This window comes from Ochotona curzoniae, unplaced genomic scaffold (genome assembly GCF_017591425.1).
Source record: "Ochotona curzoniae isolate NIBS_2020 unplaced genomic scaffold, NIBS_Ocur_1.0 scaffold_2587, whole genome shotgun sequence".
Taxonomy (NCBI): Eukaryota; Metazoa; Chordata; class Mammalia; order Lagomorpha; family Ochotonidae; genus Ochotona; species Ochotona curzoniae.
In genome coordinates this window covers 14,479,981-14,506,415 of record NW_024467096.1, presented here as the reverse complement: position 1 = coordinate 14,506,415, position 26,435 = coordinate 14,479,981, and the positions used below count along the sequence as shown (strand labels likewise).

Here is a 26,435-nt window from a genome sequence, read left to right as displayed (position 1 = left end):
AGGTCAATCTGTGCAGCTTCCCCTAGGACCCGCATCTGCCCCTTAGGACCACAGCCCCCAGGAGCGCTCAATCCCACCCAGCCCGCGCAGGGATGGCGGCGGCGGCAGCTCGGGGGGACATCCCAACATTCTTGGGGTGTGAATGCACAACTTGTTGGGGCCGAAGCCAAACATTCCGTCCTTCTTCAATACCACCGGCAGACTGCCAGGCACAACACCCCGCGAAAACCCGGGCCCCGGCGTCTCCCCGGCCAAGAACGCCCTGGGTCCGCGGCGCCGGTTCCCGCCTCCCCGAGCTCCGCTCCTCCCGCAGCCGCCCGCGGCCTCCCTCGCTCGGCCGCCGCGGGCTCCGCCGGGCCGGCCGAGCAGCCGCGCTCCGCGGCGTGGGGGAAGGGCGCGCACGTGCCCGCGCCGCCCCCGCCCAGACAATGCCCCGAAGCGCGGGGCGCGCGCCCGGCCGGCTCCGGCCGGCTCCCGCCAGCACTTACCCTTCTCGGGGTCCCCAGCGACAGCGCGCAGGGTACGGGGAGGGCAGGCAGCGGCCGAAACCCCCGCGCAGCGGGCCCGCCACGAGGTCCGGAGACCCCCGCAGCCCGCGGAAGCACACGACTCGGCGGCGGCGGCAGAGCTGCCTCGGCCCGCTCAGTCCCGGACGTCAGCAGTGAGGGCGGTCCAGGGGAGCGCGCGCGCGTGCGCGAGGGAGCCAGGGTGGCGACGCGCGCGGGCGTGTGCGCGCGGCCCCGGGGCGGAGCTAGTCGGAGCGCGGCGGGGGCGGGGCCCGCGAGCGGAGGCGGAGCCTGGGGCGGGACGAAGGCGGGGTGGAGCTCGTTGGAGCGCGGCGGGGGCGGGGTCCGCGAGCGGAGGCGGAGCCTGGGGCGGGACGGAGGCGGAGGCGGAGCTCGTCGGAGCGCGGCGGGGGCGGGGCCCGCGAGCGGAGGCTGGGCCTGGGGCGGGACGGAGGCGGGGCCCGTGGCGGGGGCGGAGCTCGTCGGATCGCAGCGGGGGCGGGGCCTGCTGCAATAGCCTGGTATCTAAAGTCCTCACTTTGAATGCACCGGGATCCCATATGGGCACTGGTTCTAATCTCGGCAGCCCGGCTTCCCATCCAGCTCCATGCTTGTGGTCTGGGAAAGCAGTCCAGGACGGCCTAAAGTCTTGGGACCCTGCACCCACGTGGGAGACCTGGAAGAGCTCCAAACTCCTGGCTTGGGGTCAGCTCAGTTCCAGCCATTGCAGCTACTTGGGGAGTGAATCTTTGGATGGAAGATCTTCCTCTCTGTCTTTCCTCCTCTGTATATCCGCCTTTCCAATAAAAATAAATATATCTTTTTTTTTAAGATTCACTCCCCAAGTGAGGCCAACGGCTGATGCTATGCTGATCCAAAGCCAGGAGCCAGGAACTTCTTTCAGGTCTCCTGCACAGGGTCCCAAAGCCTTGGGCCGTCCTCGACTGCCCTCCCAGGCCGCAGGCAGGGAGCTGGACGGGAAGCGGGGCTGCCGGGATTAGAACCAGCGCCCATATGGGATCCCGGGCGTGCAAGGTGAGGACTTTAACCACTTGCGCCACCGAGCCGGGCTCAATTTTTTTTTTTTTTTAAGTTTTTGGACACATTTATTCCGTGTCCCCAGGCTAGCCTAGTGCATTGCGAAGGTGTTCCCTCAAAAACTTGGTGGCATAAGAAAAGGAGAGACAGATGCGACGTCTCAAGCCCTGCATGGCCAGGTGATAGAGGAATGTAGATTACATCACCTCTGGCCTTCTGACCCTGCGACCTGTGAGGGTGGAAAACAGATGAGCAATATTTGTTCAGTGGATCCTTGTCGTGTTCCTAGTGTGCGTTTCAGGCGCTGTGCTGGGGACTGAGAACACAGAGCAGAACCAAGCAGGGCTCCCGCCCTTGTGACCTGTTTATTCTGATTATCATTTGACAGGGAAACTTCTAACCTGAAAGGTCAAGAAAGACTTCCTGAGGCCAAAAGCCACGACTCAGAATCAGAATAGGAACTGGAGGAGATAAACACACACACACACACACTTTCATGGCCAAAAAAAAAAAAAAAAAAATGGAAGGGGGAGAGGTCAGGGCTGTGCTTGTGGCTGTTCCACCACGCTCTGGGCTAACCCTGAGCCAGAGGCTCGGAACTCTCCAGTTAAGCACTGGGCAAACTGGACGTCCATTCCCCCGGTTTGGCTCGGAGGGTGTGCTGGGCCGCGAAAGCTTGCAGGTAAGGGCCAGTGCCCCAGCCACCCTGGTCACTTCCCTGCCAAACACACGGAGAGCCTGCTTGGTTGAGCACCAGGGACAGAGCCCCGTACTGGGGATGCCAGGTGGCCTTCAAGCTAGGTGGACTGGTGACCGAATTAGGTAGGACCCCAAGGGTGTGCACATGGAAGAGGCCAGGGAGAGCTGAAATGCTCCTGGGCCAGCTGGTGAGAGGAGCAGGGAGAGGAGAGTTGGGGAATGATGAGACTCAGAAGGCCCCACAAGCCAGCAGGCATGCGCCGGCCTGCTAACTGATGCTGGCAGGGCGGTGTTCACAGCGGTGACCTGGAACGTGGCAGCGCAGACCGAGGAGGAATTTTGGCCACTGCTCCCAACTCTGCACACAGACCCGAGGCCCCTCCCGCCACTGTCTCCTTTGAGGAATTCCGCTCCATGTGATGTATTCTCTAGCTGCTTTTTTCGGGAGGCTCCCTTCTGCTATTTCGAATTGCTTGTGCTAATGATTGCTTAGAAGGAAACTGTTGTAAGCTAGAAGGAGACTCGGATCATTGTTTATTTTCTAGAAAGATTTATTTATTTATTTATTTATTTTATTGGAAAGGCAGATACAAAGAGAAGGCGAGACAGAAGTATCTTCCGTCTGCTGGTTCACTCTCCCGAATGACCACAACAGCAGGAGCTGAGCCAGTTTGAAGTCAGGAGCCAGGAGTGAGGGAATTCTGATCCAACTCCCTGCTAAAGTGCCTGCGAAAGGAGCAGAGCATGGCCCAAGTCCATAGGCTCCTGTACCAACATGGGAGACTCAGAAGAAGTTCCTGGCTCATGGTTTCAGACCAAGGTTGGTGCTGTTTGTAGCCATTTCGAGAGTGAAACATTGGATGAAAAAAATATCTCCTTCTATCTCTGAAAACCTTTTAAATACATAGATAGGGGTCTGGCGGCGTGGGACCCTGCACCCGTGTGGGAGACCGAGAAGAAGTTCCTGGATCCTGGCTTTGGATCGGCATAGCATCAGCCGTTTGCGCTCACTTGGGGAGTGAATCATCGGCAGAAGATCTTTCTGTCTCTCCCCCTCTCTGTATATCTGACTTTTCAATGAAAATAAATAAATCTTTGAAACATTGGTTAAAAAAAAATAGATAGAGAGAGAGAGATAAACACTGCTTGGAATACCTGGATCTCTTATTACAATATCTGCATTCCAGACCCAGCTCTGCTCCAATTTGTTTCTTGTTAATAGGCACCTGGCTCAAGTACTTAGGTCCTTGCCATCCATATAGGAAACACGAGCTGAGTTCGAGGCTCCTGGCTTCAACCTTGCCCACATCTAGCTTTGGGGAGTTTGAGGAAAGTGAGTGAGGAGATGCAAAATGGAGCTCTGCCTATGTCTCTGCCACTCAAAAAAAAAAAAAAAATTTGTTTTAAAATAGTGAAAAAGTGGGCCCGGCACGGTGGCGCAAGTGGTTAAGGTCCTCGCCTTGCACGCCCGGGATCCCATTTGGGCGCCGGTTCTAATCCCGGCAGTCCCGCTTCCCTTCCAGCTCCCTGACTGTGGCCTGGGAAAGCAGTCGAGGACGGCCCAAAGCCTTGGGACCCTGCACCCGCCTGGGAGACCCGGAAGAGGCTCCTGGCTTCGGACTGGCATAGCATCGGCCGTTGGGCTCACTTGGGGAGTGAATCATCAGAGGGAAGATCTTCCTCTCTGTCTCTCCTCTCTGTATATCCGCCTTTCCAATAAAAAAAATAATAAAAATAAATCTTTAAAAAAAAAAGTGAAAAAGTCCCCTGACCCTGCAAATGGGCAGGGGACGGGGAAGGGGGAATGACTAGAGAGAGAAAAAAGGAGCAGGAGCATTTAGAAAATAATTTGATAGGTCTGAGCCTGGGTTGTGGGACACTTCTAGTCCTGGCTGTTCCTGGCTTCCGCTTGGTTTAAAGGGCTGTTGCAATCATCCATTTGGGGAGTGAACCAGCAGGTGGAAGATCTCTCTCTCTCTCTGTAATTCAAAAATACAAAAAAAAAATCTTAAAATTGAAAAAAAAAGTTTTTGAATTGTCCAGGTGAAAAACAATGGTGGCTTACACTGGGCAGTGGGGATGAACGGAAGTAGATTCAAGAACTATGGAGAGAATACTGAAAATTTGGGGATGCACTTGGAGAATCCTAGAGAGGAAGTGGGGGCAAGGTACTGTCCCCTGCTGAATCAGATGGGCCCCAAGAAAACCAGCACCTTCCTCCAGGCAGACTCAGCCCTCCTCTGGAGCTTGGCAAGAGTTGAGAGGCTGGAAACCAGACCCCTGCTAGCCAAGCCTCCCATGTGGCAGCATTGATTGCAGCAACCACAGAAAGTGGGTCCAGGAGCAGCACGAGGGGAGCAAACTGTACACGGTGGTACCATCTACTGAGAGAAGGGAAGCTGCAGGAAGAATGGGTCGTGTATGTTGTTGTGGGAAGCAGGAATTCTCTGGGAGACATTTCAGATTTGAGGCCTCCCCCTGAAGATCCTGCACAGAAGTCTGTATCTCCTGCTCTAGGAGACGGGGCATCCCCGTGAGCACAGGCAGCCTGTGGCACAGTTCCATGAGGCTGCGCAGGCCTACAGGTTTCATAATCTGACATTTCAGACCTGGATTGCTGACTGTAAGTCGCACGCTGTTGCAACCTGACCACACATTGCTGTAGTTAAATATCAACGAATGCTGCAGACCCCTGGGCAGGGTTCTAAGCACCTCACAAATGTAATCTTTGTAATCACAGTTTGATTCTTCTAACACTTTAAGGAAGAGAAAAGTGAAGTACAGGATTTTTTTTTAAAAAAGATTTGTTTTTATTACAAAGTCAGATATACAGAGAGGAGGAGAGAGAGGAAGATCTTCCGTCCAATGATTCACTCCCCAGTGAGCGCAACAGCCGTGCTGCCGGCAGCCGATCTTAAGCGAGGATCCAGGAACTTCTTTCGGATCTCCCACACGGGTGCAGAGTCCCAAAGCTTTGAGCCGTCCTCGACTGCCTTCCCAGGCTACAGGCAGGGAGCTGGATGGGAAGTGGAGCTGCCCATGTGGGATCCCGGCGCGTTCAAGGTGAGGACTTTAGCCACTAGGCCACCCCGCGGGCCGAAGTGCAGGAAATTTGAGTAAGGAGTCACAGGACTGAGGCTCAAGACCAGGCACTCCAGCACTTACTTACAAGTGCTAAGTAAGGAACAGGCTTTTAGCACCAGGAAGGGCAATCTGCATCCCACACACTTGAGCCATCCTCTGTTGCTTTTCCAGGCCGTGAGCAGGGAGATGGATCCACAAAGTAGAGCAGCCAGAACTCAAACCAGCACCCACGGGATAACAGCGTCACAGGTGGAGGAGGGTTAGGCTGTATACCTAACCGCACTGGCCTCTACTTTCAAACAAATTAACAAATCATATTTTAGCAGGTGTATTGATTTGTCTGAAAGGCACATAAAAAAAAAGCAAGAGAAAGCACCAGAGTCAGGAACTGCATCCGGGTCTCCCAAATGGGTGGAGGAAAAGTCATGTACCGGAGCTGTATCTGCTGCTTCCCCCCAGGCGCCATGGCAGGGTGCTGGACTGCAGGTGCAGTAGTCTGGACTCCACGGCTATTCTGACATGTTATGTGAGAATCCTTCTCTACCACAATGCCTGTAGCTAGAAAATCTTTAAAACTACAAATATCATCTGGCTGCATGTTATCTGGGGGCACCTCTGGGTTCTGTGTTTTGTTTCCTTGATCAATGTGTCCGTTTTTTATGCCAGTATCATGCTGTTTTAATTCCTACGATTATGCTTTGAAATCAAGTGCTCTGATGTCTCTATCTTTACTTATTTGAATTGATCACTTCGGTTATTTTGGGGTCTTTGTGGTTCCATATGAATTTTAGGGTCTTTTTTCAACATTTCTTTAATGTTTAATGTTTAATGGAGCTGCCAGAATTAGAACTGATGCCCTTTAGGGATGGGTGTGCTCAAGGTGAGGACTTTAGCCATTAGGACACTGCTCTGGGCCCTGTATAATAGTGTTTAAAGTCCTAGTACGATGGTTCAATAGCTAAATCCTAATGTCCTGCATGCTCCACTTCCCAGCCAGCTCCTTTCTTGTGGCCTGGGAAAGCAGTACAGGATGATGGCCCAAAGCCTTGGGACCCAACACCTGTGTGGTGGACCCGGAACAAGCTCCTGGCTCCTGGCTTTGGGTCGCCTCAGCTCTGCTGCTGTGGCTGTTTGGGGAGTAAACCTCAAGAGAGAAGACCTTTCTGTCTCTTTCTCTCTATATATATACATACGATCTCCTTTTCCAATCAAAACAAATAAATCTTTACCTTAAGATTTATTTATGTATTTATTATTGGAAAGTCAGATTTACATAGAGAATGAGATACAGAGAGAATGATTTTTCATCTGCTGGTTCACTCCCCAAGTAGCTGCAGTGGCCAGAGCTGAGACCACTTGAAGCCGGGAGCTAGGAGCTCTTCCAGGTCTCCCATGTGGGTGCAAGGTCCCAAGGCTTTGGACTGTCCTCAACTTCTTTCCCAGACCACAAGTAGGAAGCTGGATAGGAAGTGGAGCATCCAGGACAAGAACTGGCATCCACATGGGATCCTAGCCAATAGAAGGCGAGAATTTTAGTCATTAGGCTATCACACTGGGCCCAAAAATAAATCTTTAAAAAAAAAATTTCAAGACTGGAGAAACTAGATTATATTTAAATTCTAGGAAGAAATGCTCATAAGCAGGCTGAACATGAGAAAGAAGGATAGAGGGAAATCCCTAAGAAACTGAAGGAGAAAAAAATTTAAGGTTTATTATCAGAAATGCAGATTTAGAGAGAGAAGAATGGAGAGAAAGATCTTTCATCCCTGGTTTACTCCCTACCTAAGTGGCTGCAATGGCCAGAGCTGAGCCAGCTCAAAGCCAGGAACCAGGGGCTTCTTCCAGGTCTCTCACATGGGTGCAGGATCCCAAGACCTTGGGCCATGCTAGACTGCTTTTCCAGGCCTCAAGCAGGGAGCTGGCTGGGAAGTGGAGCAGCTAGGTCATGAACCAATGCCCGTATGGGATCCTGGTGCATAAAAGTCGAGGACTTAAGCCACTATGCTACTGTACTGGCCCCTAAAGGAGAAATTTAAGTGCTGGTGGGCATAACCAATCACGAAAAAGAGAGAACAGGAAATATCCAGTCCTTGAGACGACAAGATGTTGAGAGAACTCTTACTTCATATACTTTATTTTCTTTTTGAAGGAGAAGGCAAGATCAACAGCTGAGTCAAAGGAGAAGGCAGAGGAAGATGCCAGGGGAATGATAAACTGTTTAAGGGAAAGCGGAATCCATTCTTCTTTTGATAGGCATCTGGGTTGTTTTCATGTCTTTGCTATTATAGATTATGCTGCTGTAAATACAGGATTACAGATCACTTTTTCATATGCAGGTTTCACTTCCTTTTAATTTCCCAAAGTGGGATAGCTGCATTATACACTAGATCAATTTTCAGTTGTCTCGGCATACTCCATACTGAATTTGATAGTGGTTGTACAAGCCTACACTCCCACCAACACTGAATTAGAGTACCTTTAATCCAACACCCACACCGTTTTATACCATTGTCTACACCTACAATGTCAGGATACGCTGAAATAGAAGAATGAAGGACTTGTGACTATTGTTGAAAGACTGTATTAGTGTTATAATACCGGCAGAAACAGTGAAGGACGAGAGGAAAGGGAAAGGTTGGAAGGAAATCCCAGAGCCTAAGGAACAGTTTTATGGGGGCAGGGGAGGGGGGAGGAATGAAAATGAATGAGAACAAACTAAGTACACCCTGAAAGCTTGCTAAGAATACCTTTTCCAGCTGAGACTGGAGATCACAAACTCTAGTGGTATCTGCTTGTGGATGATTTTTTCTATCAGTGCTCAACAGTGCTCAACAGCTTGGGCATAGGAGCTGAGAAAGCCAAAAACTGGATTGACACACATGTAGGCGGCAGGGGAGTAAATGGAATGGGAGATCAAAAGAGTGAGCACATTTGAAGTGCTGGTGAGAGTGACTTAATGACATTTTAATTAAGGAGTACAAGATGGGGCAGGATAATGGTTAAGCTAAGGATGTGCATGGAGAACTGTTGGAAAATTGGAGCTCAAGAAGTGGTCATAAGGAAAGTCATTGAATGAAGGAAATGAAAGCAAAAGGAAGCTAAGTGGAAACTTACGCAGCCACTTAGGGAGTGAACCAATGGACGGAAGACCTTTCTCTCTGCATCTGCTTCTGTTTATCTGCCTTTCCAATAAAAATAAATACATCTTTAAAAAGTAATACTTCATTTAAAATGTGCAGGAAAAATGCTCTGTGAGAGAAAACATAGAGGAGAATCAGAGGAGGCTGGGAGAGCCATTTTACAGTTTTGGGAGACAAGTTGCACCCCCCCGCCCCACCCCCACCTCCACCTCAAAGCAAGTGAGGCAAGTAAGGTCAGCAGAAGCATCTTACATGGCCATGTTGCTAATGAAGGCTGGGAGCGGTGCAGGGGAAAAGAAGCAGGGGAGTTCTGGAGCCAAGTTCACCAAGAGGCCTGTGTCTCCCAGAACAGGGGCTCCTCAGCACAAACTCTAAGATTTCAAAGCCAGAAGCTGAGCATCATCTAGTCAATTACATTCTCTGAAGTTGGGGATTGGATGGGCCACCACCGTATGTTGGAAAGTTTCTTCTAGAAGAGTCACTATCTGCCTTGTCTTGCTGCCTCCTTTTACCCACCTGCTGACATAGAATTCCAATAAAGCCTAACAATCTTTGGCATTACGTCATGTTAAACAAGTGATATAATTAAACAAAAAACCGCTTCCTTTTTCCACTTGGAGATGTATCATGTTTTCCAAAATAAAAAGATGTACACAGGCAAAGCTTTACCTCTTTGGATAAATTCCTTGCTAGAACTTGGGTTTGTAGACTGTATTATATTTACCAAACAACTGAAATGTCCTGTTTTTTTTAAATTAACAAATTTTTAAAAATTTATTGATTTTCATCTACTTGAAAACCAGAAATATAGAAAAATTTTCATCTACTGGTTCACTTCTCAAATGCCTATAACAGCAAGGGTTGGGCAGGTCAAAGGCAGGAACCTAAAACTTCATCTATCTGCAACGTGACAGGGACCAAGTAGCTGGACCATCTTCCACCAACTTCCAAGTGCATTATCATGAAGTTGGACAGGAAATGGAGTAGTGGGGACTTAAATAATACTCTCAAATAGGATGTGGGCATCCCAAGGGATGGCTCAATTGCACAGGTACTAAAGGTCTTTTTGAATTCTTTCAGGTCTCCCAGGCAAGTGCAGGGTCCCAAGGCTTTGGGCTGTCTTCGACTGCTTTCCCAGGCCACAAGCAGGGAACTGGATGGGAAGAGGGCTGCTGGGATTAGAATCTGCGCCCTTATGGGATTTTGGAATGTGCAAGGAAAGGACTCTAACTGCTAGGCTACCATGCCGGGCCTGTATTTCTTATGCTTATATGAGCTATTATTTTTTTTCAAAATTTTACTTTTGCTAATACAGACTAAGACATTGCTTCTCCAGTAGTTAATATCATGGGGCAGGTGTTTGGCTCAGTGGTTGAGTTGCTACTATGAACACCAGCACCATTCAACTGAATGCTTGGGCTCTGCTGCCAATCCAATTTTTTGCTACTGCACCTAGGAGGCAGCAGGTGGTAGTCCAAGTACTTTGGTTTTTGTCATCCATATGAAACAATGTTCCTGACTCCAGACTTTAGTCTCATCCAGACTCAGCTTTGTAGACATTTGAGGAGTGAAACAGCAAGTGAAAGGTCTGTCACTGTCTTGCAGATACAAATAAGTATTTATTCACTCATGTTTTTATATTGTATATTTATCCTTCTAGTTATTTTATGGATGAACTAGTAAATGTATACACATATTAATATCTATTTCCCCATATCTTTTGTTACAACCACTTTGAAATAGGTAAAATAACACAGAAGGCCACATTTTGGTAAACAAAATTTAATATAACCATATGGTCAAGTAATAATGGTTAAAAGACATTAGATACAACTTTTAAAAAATTAAACTATGCAAGTATATTTAAACAAAACATGTAAGTATTAACATGCTACAACTGAATAGAGGACAGTGAAATACAAAGCGTTTTTTTTCTCCTGGGGAAGTCTAGGTCTCTACTGGAGGTAAATGGTACTTGACTGCCACAGGCCTGCACTCTGCAGATTAGACTTTCATTGGATTCCAAAACTACTTGCTTTAGCTCCAGAAACCCAAAAAAGCTTAAAGAAAGCTTTGGGGGGGGGGGAGGGGAGAGGAGGTGGGCCTAATGGGGAAGGGCAGAGTAATTGCCTTTTCAAGAAAGTTAAAGAAAAAGCCTCTAGAAAAAAATTAGTATTGTAACAATGGAACAAAAATAAGAAGATAAGACTTTCCCAACAGATGTAGACTACTGTCTATGCTATTTACAAGGACATAATAAACGTAAGATAGAGATTTATCTAAATATTCTAAAAGCACCTAAGTATCAAAAAGCAAAAATGAGAAACATCATACTCCAAGCAGCCAACAACCTCCCTTAACACTTTAATTCCACCAAATAACCACATGCGTGGTGTTAAAAATACAAGAAAGTGAAGTTTATTTACTCTGTATGGAACAAGTATCAATTTATCTAAGGTAAACTTTATATAATAATTAAAAGAAGTTGAAATGGCACTAGAAAACTTAAGGTACAGAAAAAAAAAAGCCATCTGGTGCAGTTATTTTGAAAACATTAAAACAGGAATTCTTTGGAATAATATATAAAATAAGTTATGATGGTTGTTTTAAAAAATTAATTTATGATGATCATCTTTAGCACTAAGTAATTTAATATCTAAGGCAATCATGCAAATGTAGAACATTCATATAAAACATTTTAAAATGTCTATGCTGAAAATATGTCTGGAATTAACAACTCACACTCCTGGCTCAAGTGGTTTCTGGTGCCTTGCATTAGCTGTGATCGTAAGTATAGCTAGCTAGTCAAACCTACCGCATTAAAGGACAACCCAACTATCCCATTCTGGTAACCTGGTATGGCACATCCGTGTGTGTAACTATGGGATGAGGTGATGTAAACCTGGTTCAACACAATACACGTCAAAATCTAATAAGGCTAAAATCATGTTGAGCTTAACCAGTTCTTGAGTTCCTAGGAAATCTACATTACCTTGGGTGAGCGTTTGGTTTAGCTGGCAAGGAGCCAGTTTAGATGCCCATGTGCATATCAGAGGGCCTGGGTCCAAAGCCTGATTCTGGCTTCTAACTCCAGCTTCCTGCGACTGGGGACCCTGGAAAGCAGATGTGATGGCTCAAGTGCTGGGCTTCTGCCACTCACGTGGGAGGCCTAGATTTAGCTCCCAGGAGTACCCCAAACTGGGGTCATCGTTGCACATTCAAGAAGTGAGAGGTTAGATGGGAGCTGTTTCCCAAATAGTTAAAAACAAAACAAAACAAAACAAAAAAACCAGAAACATTGTTTTTTTAGTTATCAGCACATAAACAGCATTCTTCCCTCTTTAAAATACAGTTTGGGACAGTTGTCATCTTTCCCATATAGAAGTCTCAAGACACAGAAGGCACACACAAACAATTCAACCCCTTTCTTTCAATGTATGGATTCTCACAGCAATTAAAAAAAAAAAAAAAAAACTGCCATATCCAGATTAACAGGGAAAAAAAAAATCACACATACTTGTTTGCATACTGACAGAAACAGTATAATTGAACCTGTTTTTCCTGAGTTTCAAAAAGGGAATTTGGCAGTAGTGATACATTAATTCATATTCATTAAGGGAAAATGTATCAGTCCACAAAACATTTTCATCCTTTTAAGTATAGAAAAAAATCAATATTCAACCACTGCCATGTATGAAGCCCCTTTACACAATTAAATTTACTCTAGAATCATGAACTGAAACTTAAGTTATGGCACTTTAAACACCTCCAATAGGCCAAAGTCACAAGTTAATACTCTCCCTGAGTATTTACAGTGTCTTAACACCTGGTTTAAATGGAGTAAACACCTTTATTTCAGTCATCCAGGAAAAAATTTACTGAAGATCCAATAAGCTACCATTTCTAACCTGTCTGGTAAAGTCAGTAGAAGATTAGGAAAGGGGGAAGCACTTCTGTTGTAAAAACTGGACCCCTTGTAGCTCATTTACAGAGGAAATCCTGGAAAAGGATCAAAGTTCAGGAAAAGAGGGGAAAAAAACCCAGCAAAAACTAACAGTACTTTTCTTTTGTTCCACAAAGCAGAATCTTGTATTTCCTTTTTGAGGTATCACAGCTGAGTTTAACAAATTTATCTCTAACTCCAATTTAGTTTCCTATCTTGCAACACTGGATGTATTTATATAGATTCTAACCATACCAGTCATTATGAATATTCACCATGCCCTTTCTCTTTCTTATTCTTACATTTTTAATTTTACTGTCAATATTGTTTACATAGTTGAGAGTGATGCACGGCCAATGTGGGCGTCCGGCCGTATCCTTTCAAAGGGTGGAAAAGCACCTGAGAAATGTCCCCATCACAAAATGTTCTGGAATTCCATTTAATAAGGTTAGTTAACTTTTACTTTGTGATTTTTTTTCTGAAAAAAAAAAACCTGCTAAAATTGTTGGTGTTTATATATATGTGTGTACATGACTATACCCTCTATCTTCATATATACAGATGTGCGTACATAATAATCCAAAGGCTCATTGAATGTCACCTATCAAAAGATCTATCAATTATGTGATGATAGAATGAATATAATCTGATACTAATTGGGTTATTTTTTTCTGATACACCAACTATATCCTAAAATTCACTTATTTATATTCATGTTGACACCACTGTTTATCAAAAAGTAGCTAAAAAAAAGGGGAGAGAAACAACGAAAGGAAATTAAAATTTCAGTTGGGTGACTTTAAAAATAGTTACTTAAATTTTCTAAGATTCAAGCTAAGTTCATTAAAAACTGCAAATACTTAATTTTATGTAGAAAAAAAATTAACATTGCTAAGAGGTCTATGTTTAAACAAATTCTGATTTTTTTAGGGTTTCATTTAAATTTATAACAATCAATACATGGCTAGTAAAGATAAACACATAAAATACAAGTAAACAGTTAATATATTTACAATAGACAAAAATACCAGATACAAAGTAATTGTGAGAGTCTTTTTTGTGAAGTTTCTGTGTTTATGATGGGTATGATACTACAAATACACATGAAAAAGAACAACTATCATTTATATAATCCTCAGCATTTACAAAACACCTTGTTTCACACTCTCACTTACTTCAAGAGTTTTTAAACAAATTCCATTATCTACAGAAGTATAATGCAGAAGTAGATGTTTATTGTAAAACTACAGTACAGGTATACCAATTATATCTACAATTGTATTTCAACTAAAATGACAGAAAATTATTTCCGCAATTGCTCTGGTACTTATTACAGAAAGCGATATGTCATTTTCAAATTTATAATTTGAGATAAAAAATTCAGTAGAAATATCTTTTTTAAAAAAGTTTCCTTTAGAATTAGACTCTAGGTAAGGTTATATATAGCATTAAAGTTTCAAATGTATTTGAGATTTCTGTATCATTCTAAGATGAGGGGAAACGCGGTTTATCAACGTCAGGATTCTGATTTCCATTTTGGTTTCAGCAGAAATACGGGGACACTATAATCACACATTTGCATCACTTCTCCTGTGACAAGGAGGATAAAATTATGGTGTGACAGAAAACAGTGATTGGGAAGTCAAAATACAGAAAGCTGGTAGAACATTCCTAAAATGTTATAAATTGTATTTGTTCACCCCAGAATCACAATGATTATTGTGGTACCTGCTATATCCATTTATTTGCTTTAGAAAAAAATTTACATTCTTCCCTGAAAGCTGGTAAACTTTAAAAACTCAACTTGAGAAATCTACAAAAGCAGCTTGTTGTACGGAAGCTTGAAAATGTTAATTCGTATTTTATACAATGAGTACCAATTGAAGTACTTAAAAAAATGAAAATTGCTTTTGCTAGTTTTTTAGGATAGCTAGTTTAAAAAAGAAAAATGGACCCACTGAGACAAGTGGTCCCTGCTTTATCCTACTGAAGGCACCTTGACGGTAGGAACTCAGGATTTTTATTTCTTCATGAGCAAGTAGCATAGTCGAGGAGGTTCTCACCCAGAGCATCATGCCATCTATAGACATCACACTGTTCTGGGCTGGATTGAGAAAACCTATCCCTGCTTTTCCCAATATTGCAAACTATTTTTCAACTCCTTCCTTTGATAGATGCAAGGGAAGAGGCCTCCTCAGAACAGTTACAGATAATGGAGAAAGATTTTAAGAGTCAAAGAGCCTTTAATGGTTATTTTATTTTTTTTTCTTGGCAACTAACCTGCAATTTTAATCCTGTGAACACTCCTCCCCTTTCTCCAAAATATGCTTAATTTGTGTGTAAGACAGCAATTCTAAGAATGAAGTCACAATAATTCAGTATAATACTCAAATTGCTGCCATTAACAATAATTACAAAATATTTAATCAATCTGGATAAATTGCATCACTGACAATGATTTTTGTAACTGATTTTCCTTCTTAGAATGTATTCTAAGCATTAGGTGATTTAACCTTAGGAAGCCTAAGTCATGCAATCTTCTCTACATAAATTACAAAATAAGGAATATACAGTTTCGCAGATAAACATATTTTCAATGACGAGGCCATTCACAAATTCCTATAAGGCATGCATACATCACATTCTAGTCCACATAGGCTTCTTACAGAAGCTTAAAATACTCACAAAGGGACTGCTCTCAAAGGCCAAGCAACAATCACCATTAACCTTTACACATATTTTTCGTTTTGTTTTTGCTGTTATTACACAAATGACTTTATTACAGTTTTAAAGATTGACATGCTGGGCAGAAAGGCACCATGATGGTTACTTTTACTATTTTTCTTTTTTTTTTTTTTGCATGTGGCATAACGGAGATCTGTCAAGTTTCCAATGGGAGCTTTTAAGACCTCTCGTCTTGGATCAGCGTGGCTTCTTGCGAGAGGAGATCTCGTGATCTTAGAGCTTAAAGCATTTCTCATTGTATCTATGAATAGTCACACAGCCGTGATAGGACACCGGCCTGGGCATTGCAGCCACTCCTGTGATGATACTTGTGGCAGGATCATAACAGAGAATGGTGTCTGTGGCTTCTCCATTTTCTCGTCTTCCACCCAGGATATATATTTTACCATTACACACAGACATACCACAGTTTTCCTGTTCAACCAAATACATAAAAAAATTAATCACTGAAGATAAGGCATTTAGTCAGAAACTGAAAAGTAAAAGATCATTTTTAATACAGTCAAAAAAAAAGACATAACCTAACACAATGTAACTTTTGGATAATTTTTCATGGATGAAGCTCAATGTTAAAACAGATTATATTAGTAATTGGGATCAACATGGGGGAAGGTATATTGATCATGGTGGATTGATGGGAAGGTTTTTAATTTAACACTAAGCAAAAACATCTGTTAAGAGTTTGGCCAGTTTGTCTTATTACAAGAAGGTTCTTTGTTACAGAAAGTAGTAGCTATCTTACCAGAAAGTAGGACAATTACTCATTACAAGAGATTATTCACAAGACTAATAAATGAATGAATGAGAGTTAAAAACCAAATTAACACAGTACTATTACTACTGCTTTGGCTAGTACACAGAATTGTCCCAAGTGACATTTTATAATTAACTTCTCATACAACGGGATTCTCAGCTGAATTCTGTTCTTCTCTATGAACAACAGAATCAATATGTAAAAAAATTCTTAATGAATTATGCTGCAACCACATATTCTTATACTTACACTTCACTTTAATTTAGCAAATTACTGTATCTTACTAGCCTGGTTCCACATAAACAAAAACTAAGTAGCTTTTACCAATAAGTTCAATGAACATTTTTACTTGGCTGATTTGCTATATACAAATTTTACTCTTTCCTTTTTAAAAAAGATTTATTTTTATTGGAAGGCAGATTTACAGAGAAGGATCTGCCTTCCACTGGTTCACTTCCTAAATGGCTGAGCTGATCAGAAGCCAGAAGCTAGGAGCCAGGAGTATTTTCCAGGTCTCACAAAAGAAGAAATTAGGGGCTGGCATTGTGGCACAGCCAGTTAAGCCGCTGTCTGTGGTGCCAGCATCCCATATAGGTGCCAGCTCAATCCTGTAGGCTCCACTTCCAATCCAGCTCCTTGTCAATATCCCTGGAAAAGCAGTGGAGGATGACCCAAGTGCCTCGGCCCCTCAACCTGCATGGAGATGCAGAAGACGCGCCTGGCTTCTGGCTTTGGATGGGTCCAGCTCTGGCAACTGTGATCAAATGAGGAATGAACCAGTGGATTGAAGATCTTTCTGTCTTTCCTTGTTTAACTCTGCTTTTCAAATAAAAATAAGTGTTTGTCAAAAACTCACACAATCTTGAAAATAATTATTCATATTGGAAAATCACTTCTACCAACTACAATAATTTAAATCATTCTGTGAAAAATATTTACTCTTGATGTATTTATCCTACAGGAGAAATTGCCTATTTACTCAGGAACAAAGGTAGCCAGTGAGAAAAATAGTTTCTAAGTAAATGAAGTTTCAGTGCTGTTTTTAAAGGTTGAAATGAAACATAAACATAATGTTAAGACTATTTCCTTAATCAGTATTTCCGTACCTTAAAGGTTAAGCTGTTAATAGGGCACAAGCATTATCAGATTTCACTTAATTTTTCTAAGCTTTAATGACATTTTTTGCGCATAAGCATTATCAGATTTCATTCAATTATTCTAAGCTTTAATGACATTTTAAATACCTGGTCTATTAAAGAAGGGGAAAAAAGGGTTTTATCATTGGGTTAAAAACAGAATTCAAACATCTGAAAAAATGATATTCATGATAGAGATTAAAAGGCAAAAGGTATTTAGAGTAAGTTGTTGCTTTTAGAAATTATGAAAAATCAAAATGCAGGCACGGAGGGGCAGCAGGTTAAAAGCACCATTTGTGATGCCTGCATCCTGCATCAGAGTGCCTGAGACAGGGTCCATCTTTACCTCCAATCTAGTTTTTTGCTAGTCTAGTATAGGTGGAGGCAGTAAGCTGATGGTCCAAATACTTGGTTTTTTGCCTGAAGCCAGGAACCTGTTATGAGACTCCCATGTGGATGCAGGCCAAGGACTTGGGCCATCCTCTGCTCCCTTCCCAGTCCAGAGCAAGGAGCTGAACAGGAAGTGGAGCAGCCGGATCATGAACTGGTACCCACATGGGATACAAGAACTGTTGCCAGGGGCCTAGTATGTTACCCCACAGTGCTGGCTCCCTCAGTTTTTAGTTATTTGATATTTACTGAACACAAACAAATAAAAGATACATTAAGAAGACTGAATTCCAGCACAGGAAAAAACCTTTATACCTAAGGGAATGTACAACTTGCGTAACATAGGTATAAGTGCTCTAACAGATGAGAGACATAAAAGGTTATTAATTTGTTATAACCGTTAATTAAATAGTCCCTGAAAGAGGAAGAGAATTCTAAGGGAAAGTAAAAACAGCGATTAGAGGCTAAAAGGATTGCATGAATCAAGACAAGAATATGCATTATCTGTCCATATAATATGCACTATAGATAGATAATACAATTAAAGATAAAAGGGCAAGCAAAAGTCAGATGATTTAGAGTTGTTAAAAAGTAACTAGTGGAAAGACTGGGCTGAGAAACAAGACATTAAACAAACGAAGACTTAATAGAACATTGTTTTTGTTCAGATAGGAAATAATAAGAACTTTGAACATAAGAACAACAGTAATAAAAAAGAACAATAAGAACAAGAACAACAGTAATGGGAAAAACAAATTCTAAGGACAGAGGGCTGGTAAACTGATTAACTCAATTTAAGAGACAGTGAGGAAATTAAGTTTCTAAGTTGTTTGGAACCTAAGAAAAGTAGGTTTGAAGTTTTGGGAAGTTGGGTTCTAGTCTACAGTCTTGGAACATTTATGGAATTCTCAGACAGGCAACTGGAAATCTGAGCTTGGAAAAGTGGAAAGAGGCTATGATGGAGATGAAGACTTCAAGTCATCAATTCTGAAAAGTAGGTATGATCACTCAGGATAAAGTATAAAATTAAGAGGGCAGGAAAAGCTGCCCAACCCACATCCACATTTAAGGATTGAGTAGAAAAAATAAGAAACTGAATGAGCCAAAGGAGATTATGAGTTGTGGTCTTTGTGAGCCCATCTCTACAGTCGTATGAGTAGAGTCCAATTCCCAGTTATCACAGTCATCATGCAGTTTGGTGGATAAAACAGACCTGAACATAACTGTTCTTTTAAATAGTAAAAACAGCAAATTACCTAGCCTCGCCTCCAACCAGAGAAATACTTTGGCAACTGAAATATGAAAGAGCACAGGGATAAGAAAGGTTCAGGACTCTACAAAGGCTAAGGGAGGGGAAAAAAAAAGTAAATAGAAATCAAGGACAAATGCAACAGATGTTTGATATTGGAATGGTAAAGAAATTATTTCAATAAAACAACTGGAAGGAGTTCAAAACAGGTGTGCAATATGTTTTATGTGAGCCTTTATAAAATTACAAAATAACTTGTCTATTCATGAGAGATTTTGTAAGTAAAATTTAAGTATATTAATAGTTATACTACAATTGCTCCCATTTAGGTTTACTTTTCTTCTGGTCTGTGATTACCTGCCGACTGAATGTGTTCTGTACATGCATCCAGTAATCTTCAACTGGATCATAACAGTATATTGCCTTGGTCAGTCCACCAGCAACATATATCAGGTTGTTTAAGGATACAGCTGTTATACATCTCTTGGCAATTGGGATAGCTGCACGAAGTAGCCAAGAATTGGTTTCTGGATCATAAGATTGAACCTAATAACATAAAGCAATGTTTAATTAAAATTTCTAAGAAGTCTACCAATACATATAAACATGATTAAAGCAATCTCATTACATCAGAGAATTAAGAAAGGAGATTCTTTTTCTAGAATAAATAACCATCCGGTTTTTAAAAACAATTTTCATTAACTGCCCACATTAAAAAAATGTGTTATATAGGATAACTATGCCCCAAATCTGAATTTAATTTTTTTCTACTTTCAAGAAATCCTTCCTTTCTTCAGAAGAACCCAACAAATCTCAACTCAGTAGTCTCTGAATTTTCATCAATTCTTAATTAATGAACTTAATTAAATAACATTTGAAAATACATTAAAATGTAATTTCGAAAACAAAATTATTGATTTGACAAGTTCAGTTAACAATGCTAACCAAGTAGGCATTAAATACCTTCTGCCAGATTAAACCTGGCATTTCCTGAGACTGCAGGATGGCACATGTTCTTTTGTTCCAGAAGTTCAATGAACAGCAACAACTTGGAGCCACCCTCTTACACTACAGAAGCTTTCTTTCCTTCTCTTTGTTCTAAAAATACTATAAACGTATGCAGAAAATGACCCAGTTGGAAGCAGTTAGTTACTCTGTCTTACTCTATGCTAATACACTTCCCAGCTGTGTTTTATATGAGTAACTCTGCAGGTGATAGCAGTTAAGACTTCATATAGAATTTTGACACTGGGATTAGTCTCATTTCAAAAACATTGCATTACAGTTGTTGCAGAAACTTATTAGAAGTATTAGGGTCCCATTTCAGCAATCCAAAACTGAATTCTTCCCCTCTCACAGTATAATGTAACTAGAACAATTTTAAAAGACCCCTCACACTAACCAAATCCACCCATCTATCTAAACCTTGTACATTTCCCATCTTGTATATGTCTTTGGTAATAGCTTTAAGACAGCACAGCTTACCTTATCAGAACAAGTATTATCATCTGGTCCTCCACCAATTACAAATAATTTTCCTACACAGCTAGTCACTGCAGGAGAACTCACTGCTTCTTTAAGGGGAGCAACTTCCGTCCATCGATTTGAAAAGGAATCGTAACATTCTACGCTGCTCAATCTATTTTGCCCATCATAGCCTCCAACAACATATACCTATATGTAAAATACATAGGAAAATCTTAATGATCAAAGTTTGAATTTTGAACTAATTGGTTGAAGAATTAAGAGATTTCTCTTAAAGCCATTGGTAATTATAGACAACAATTGCAAAATATTTAGTTCAGAGTTTCTGGGTATTTTTAAAATCACCCTTCTATCTTTACCACTGTGGAGCCTTTTAAAGACAATTTTGGCTAAAAGCAATCCTTCATGAAACTTAAATGCTCCATATATTATCTACCTGTTTTTCTTATTATGTGCTTGTCTGTGGATTAGACGTGAAAGAGTAAACTTTTTTCATGCCCCAAGAACCAACTTTCATTGTCCCTCTTGGGGGAAAGATTGCTCTGTTGACAGCTGCATGATTAAGCTTAATTGTTCATGCTCATGGATAGTGAAAGATTTTAATACAGAGTATCAAACCAGGAAACTAAAACATTAAGTAAACATTACTAGGTTGTGAAACATTTTAAGACGGCCTATTTTTTTAGCCCTTAGAATGCCTAGAAAAGCACCTGACACGTATGAACTCAATATATTTCACAGAGTTTTCATGTACATTTTCTTATCACAAATATGAGGAAGATAGGGCAAATTAGTATGACAGATGAACCAATCAATAAGATGATTTATTAAATGACTTACATGGAGAATAAACCATTAAGCATCATGGGGAATACAAGAAACCTTTAATGAAGCATTCAACTTAATGTCCACATTTCTTTTAACGGACAGTCATTCTCACTCTACCACCCTATCACAAAAGATTCGTCTGAATCTTCTTCCAGCTTCTCTTCTGTCTGTTCCTTTCTGCTTCCCATCGCCACTACACTACTTCAGGGTGAATGTTACTTCATGCTGCTCACACTTGTGTTCTCAAAATGACACTAATTTTATAAAATATTGTCAGCAATTTCTAACACTAGGTCGACATGAATATGAGGGTCAAGGACAAATATCTTTGGTGTGTCTCTCAAGTTTGTCCAAAATTTGTCTTCCTGTACTCCTCCAATTTTCCACTGCAGTTACCGTATTTCTTCTCTTCCTGCCCCTACCCCTATACCTTCAAGATTTATTTATTCATTTGAAAAGCAGCATGATTGAAAGAGAGAGATACCCTGTTCACTTCCAAATGGCTGCAACAGCTGTAGCTGGGCCAGGCCAAAGCCAGAAGCTAGAAAACCATGTGTGTCTCCCGCATGGGCAGCAGGGGTCTAAGTTCTTGAGCCATCACTGGTACTGTTTTCTAGACATTTTTGCAGGGAGTTAACCAGAGTCAAACCTGCCCTCCAACATTCAATGTCCCAAATGAATGCTTAACTTGTATGACACGATGCCATTTGTAACATGCATTTCATTTTTTTTTTTTTAAGATTTATTGGAAAGTCAGATACACAGAGAGTAGGAGAGACAGAGAGGAAGATCTTCCGTCTGATGGTTCACTCCCCAAGTGGCCGCAATAGTTGGAGCTGAACCAATCTGAAGCCAGAAGCAAGGAGCCTCTTCTGGGTCTCCCACGCAGGTGCAGGATCCCAAGGCTTTGGGCTGTCCTTGACTGCTTTCCCAGGCCACAGCAGGGAGCTGGATGGGAAGCAGGGCTGCCAGGATTAGAACTGGTATCCATATGGGATCCTGGCATGTTCAAGGCAAGGACTTTAACTGCTATGCTATTGCGCTGGGCCCTGTAACATGTATTTCTTATGTGTTATAAAATGATCCGTTGGTGGCTTTGTGTCCCCTACACCATGCAGTTCACAGAAGTTAAATAACTTAAGGCTATGCAATAATAAAGGGTATGGAATCTGTCACACAATGCAACAATTAAAGGCAGACTCTGAAGTCATGTCAACTGGGCTTATATCTAACTTTGCCAGGTATCTTAAGGCAAGTTTATCTTCTCAGGGAATCATTATTTTAAAATGTAGTATGTTGGCACTGTGGTGGAGTGGGTTCATTTGGTAACTACATTGCTTCCCATCCAGCTTTCTGCTAATATGGTTGAGAAGCAGCGGATAATGGTTCCTGCAACCCATGTGGCAGACCCAGATGGAATTCCTGTTTCCTGACTTCAGTGTAGCCCATCCTTGGTGATTGCAGTGAACCAAGGAAATAAAAGACACTTGTCACATTGCATTCCAGCAATAAATCTTTTAAAAATGTTAATAGGGCCCAGCACAATGGCTCAGTTGGCTAATCTCTAGAAGTGCTGGGTTTCCACAAGGGTACTGGTTCATGTCCTGGCTATTCCACTTCTGATCCAGCACCCTGCTTGTGGCCTGGGGAAGCAGTGGAGGGTGGCCCAAAGTCTTGGGCATATGGGAGACTTGGATGAAGTTCCTGGCTCTGGATACACTCAGTTCTGGCTGTTGTGGTCACTCAGGGATGGAAGATCTTTTTCTCCGTCTCTCCTTCTTTCTGTAAATCTGCCTTTCCAATGAAAATAAATTGATCTTTTAAAAAAATGTTAATAATAATAGTTACCCATAAGATAATTTGAATATTAAATTTTAATACATACCCTACACTTAACTTAAAAACATCTAAGAACATCTAAGCTGTTGCTTTGGCTTTATCAACAATGGAACTGCTTCAGGAATCACTTGGTAACATGACAAGAATTTAAATTTATTAGGTGATGTCAATAACACATTTCAAAACATGCTACTGGGGCTGGTGTAGTGGCGTAGCATGCTGATCTGCCAGTGGGACCAGCATCCCATAAGGGTCTCGGTTTGTGTCCTAGCTGCTCCAATTCTGATCCAGCTCACTGCTTATGGCCTGGGAAAGCAGCGGAGGATGGCTCAAGTCTTTGGGCCCCTGCACCCATGTGAGAGACTCACAAGAAGCCCCTGGTTCCAGCTGCAGACCAGCTTAGTTCTGGCCACTGTGGCCATTTGGGCAATGAACAGTGGATGGAAGATCACTCTCCCATCCTCTACCTCTTCTATCTCTGTAAAATTTATCTTGCAAATAAAAAGAAATAAATCTTAAAAAAAGTTGTCAAATTTGTTAATATTTATTTTCAGTTGGTTTTGTTCCTACTTGTTCAAACTACATGTGTGAACAACAAAAAGGTAAAATGACATTGGTTTAGATAAATACATCTCTCCAGACTGAGAAAGTCACTAAAGAGAAAAAAAAATTAGCTTGGATTAGACATTCGCCTGTTTTTGCTTTCTAATTCTGTTTGGGCATTTGGATTGCAGTGGGGGCAAGGGCAGAGAAATGTGCTGTACTGCCATGAATTCCAAATCGAGAGAACAAAACATCCATTTAAAAGTACAGTGTCACATTGTTTATATCTTTAGTTTGTCTTCTGAGGTTAGAAACGGAAGGAAATACAATTTGAATCCAAAATATCCAGACGGAGAGTACAGCGAAGGATTCAGCTGTGGTATTTATTTTGGAAATGTACCAGAGCAAGAGTTATAAAAAAAGTGGTTCCTCTTACTTTACCAAGCAGCACAGCCATTTTGTGACGCCATCTGCCTTTATTTAGAGAAGCAACTCTGATCCAAATATTCAGCTGTGAGTTATAAATCCAGACATCACGGCTATTGATCCTTCCACCTTCAAATGCAAAACAAAGCACAACAGATCATCATATATCCATCACCAAGGGATGCATGCCACACCAAGGCATGGATCTCGAAAACACGGGATTTATTCTTTCATTCAAGAATTTGGTAAATCAGTTCAACAGATGAAATAATGACCCTCTTAAACTGAACAGATAGTTTTGTAAAACAGATTTCAATTTTGCACCCCCCTCCTTTTTTTATCTTGAGAAGCAATAATTATAGGCAAGTCCAAAACAATAAAATACAGAATGTATTACAACATCATAAGATTTTTACTTTGGAAGTAAAGTAACAGAAGCGCCTGAACAGGAGTATTCTAAAAACATTCTTTTTAATCGTGCATTTTAAAAAGAGTACATTGTCACACAAAACAAAGACGATGTGATTATGTCACTCACTGAGCAGTAATGTGATCATGTGCAAAGCTGGCAACGCTGTTATTAACAACTGCCAGCCAGGCTTTATATGAGTCTGTCCTTTCACTGTCAATCTGATTTTAGAGGCAACATACTACATACACTACAAGCAGCTCAAGTTCAGAAGTTTTATGAAAAATCCTGTTTTATAAACTTTGGGGGAAAACTTCAGAATAAATCAGAGAAGCTTAATTCCATGAGTACTTTAGATTTTGCATAACTTACTATATTCTTCAAAACAAAGTTAAGTAGGTAAAAGGTTTTAAAAACTGCATCATATGTTATATATATTTGAAAGTATTTAAAATATGCTATGTTAAAGATATTTTCTGGTGAATATTTTGTAAATCATTATGCATCACTGAAAGTATTTTCTGATGAATACTTTGCAAATCATTATGTATCACCTTATCACTTTTTTAAGAGCAAAAAGTTACTTGGAGTTTTATTGTTTTATAACTGAGTGGTTTCAAGCAGGAATATTCATACTTTTTTTCACTTTTTTTTAAAAAACACTGGTATTGTTTCAAAGAGCAAAACTATGTATAAAATCAAAAGTGGCTACTACAATAATTCTTTATTTACCTGAAACGAGAATGTCATTCCTTAGAGCACAGACCGCATACTCTGATTTGGTAAATTCTGGAAGCTTAGCCAAAGACTTCCATTCTCCCGTTACAGGATCATAGCACTCAGTGTACGGAAGATTAAATCCTCCAACTCGTTCACAGCCTCCAACAACAACTATAACCTCCGAATAGCCTGTGGACCTAAGACAATTATGGCAAGAATGTAGAGATATTAATTAAAAAATTAAAAAAAAAAACACATTCTAGACTGAAAATCCTAAAAACAAACCACATATAAACAGTTCAGTTTATTCTCTGTGTATGTGCCAAATAGTGCAGGTTGGCATTTAAGCACATTAAGAATGTTGGGCCTTGTGCTGTAGCCTAGCAGCTAAAGTCCTTGCCTTGTTCATGCTGAGATCCATTATGAGTGCTGGTTCTAATCTTGGTGGCCTTGCTTCCCAGCCAGCTTCCTGCTTATGGCCTGAGAAAGCAGATGAGGATGGTCCAAAATCTTGGTACCCTGCACCCACATGGGGCACCCAGAAGAGGCTCCTGGCTTCGAATTGGCTTAGCTCTGGCTGTTGCAGCCACCTGGAGGGTGAACAGTGGATGGAGAATCCCTCTGTCTCTCCTTCTCTCTGTAAATCTGACTTTGCAATAAAAATAAATCTTTGAAAGAAAAGATTATATTCTTTCATTCATTTTTTTAAAGATTTATATATTTTTATTGGAAAGTCAGATATATAGAGAGGAAGATCTTCCGTCCATTGATCACTCCCCAAGTGGCTGCAACAGCCAGAGCTGAGCTGATCTGAAGCCAAGAGGCTGGAGCCTTTTTTGGGTCTCCCACATGGGTGCAGGGTCCCAAGGCTTTGGGCTGTCCTCGACTGCTTTCCCGGGCCATAAGCAGGGAGCTGGATGGGAAGCAGGACAGCAGGGCTTAGAACCAGCGCCCATATGGGATCCAGCTAGGCATGTGCAAGGCAAGGACTTTAGACTCTAGTCTACCACACCGGGCCCTCTTTCTTTTTATAACTGGAAGACAAATACTGCTTTTTGAAATACCCCATCAGGTTGCCATATCTAAAAAAAATGACTCACAATCCAAGCATCCTTCAAAGGTAAGTATGTACATATGTATAGAACTTCTTCCGGGTATCCCACACGGGTGCAGGGTCCCAAAGCTTTGGGCTGTCCTCGACTGCTTTCCCAGGCCACAAGCAGGGAGCTGGATGGGAAGTGGAGCTGCCAGGATTAGAACTGGCACCCATATGGGATCCCAGGCGTGCAAGGCGAGGACCTTAACCACTGTGCCATCGCGCTGGGCCCGCAAAATACAGTTTTTAAGATCATGAGGAGAATCCTAATGTTTATATTAACCATTGGCTTCTCTTAGTTTGTAGTTTAAATGTAAGATATAAGTGAAAAATCAAAAGCGAATCCAAGATTTATGTGTTCATACGCTTAACAGATAGATTTGAAATTTTAAAATTCTTTAGGGT

The 26,435-nt window shown here is 41.7% G+C and overlaps 2 protein-coding genes across 7 annotated transcripts in view; both read right to left on the bottom strand.

Moving 5' to 3' along the window:
* The window catches only part of YEATS2 (YEATS domain containing 2), a 109,380-nt gene extending 108,751 nt beyond the window's left edge, over nucleotides 1–629 (bottom strand). The window contains exon 1 of the mRNA XM_041002599.1: nucleotides 489–629. The gene's annotated coding sequence lies outside the window, so the exon portion shown is untranslated. The remainder of the gene's footprint in view (nucleotides 1–488) is intronic.
* A 10,181-nt stretch (nucleotides 630–10,810) lies between these two features.
* Nucleotides 10,811–26,435, bottom strand: part of KLHL24 (kelch like family member 24) — a 38,105-nt gene continuing 22,480 nt past the window's right edge. For 5 of the 6 annotated variants that reach the window (XM_041003007.1, XM_041003005.1, XM_041003008.1 and 2 more), the window contains 5 exons: nucleotides 24,947–25,131; nucleotides 23,816–23,934; nucleotides 20,170–20,358; nucleotides 19,042–19,230; nucleotides 10,811–15,569 (listed from right to left, as the gene is read on the bottom strand). In XM_041003007.1, the coding sequence (XP_040858941.1) occupies nucleotides 15,369–15,569; nucleotides 19,042–19,230; nucleotides 20,170–20,358; nucleotides 23,816–23,934; nucleotides 24,947–25,131 (883 nt within the window). In that variant the 3' untranslated portion in view covers nucleotides 10,811–15,368. The remainder of the gene's footprint in view (nucleotides 15,570–19,041; nucleotides 19,231–20,169; nucleotides 20,359–23,815; nucleotides 23,935–24,946; nucleotides 25,132–26,435) is intronic. The other variant, XM_041003009.1, reaches the window with a different exon arrangement.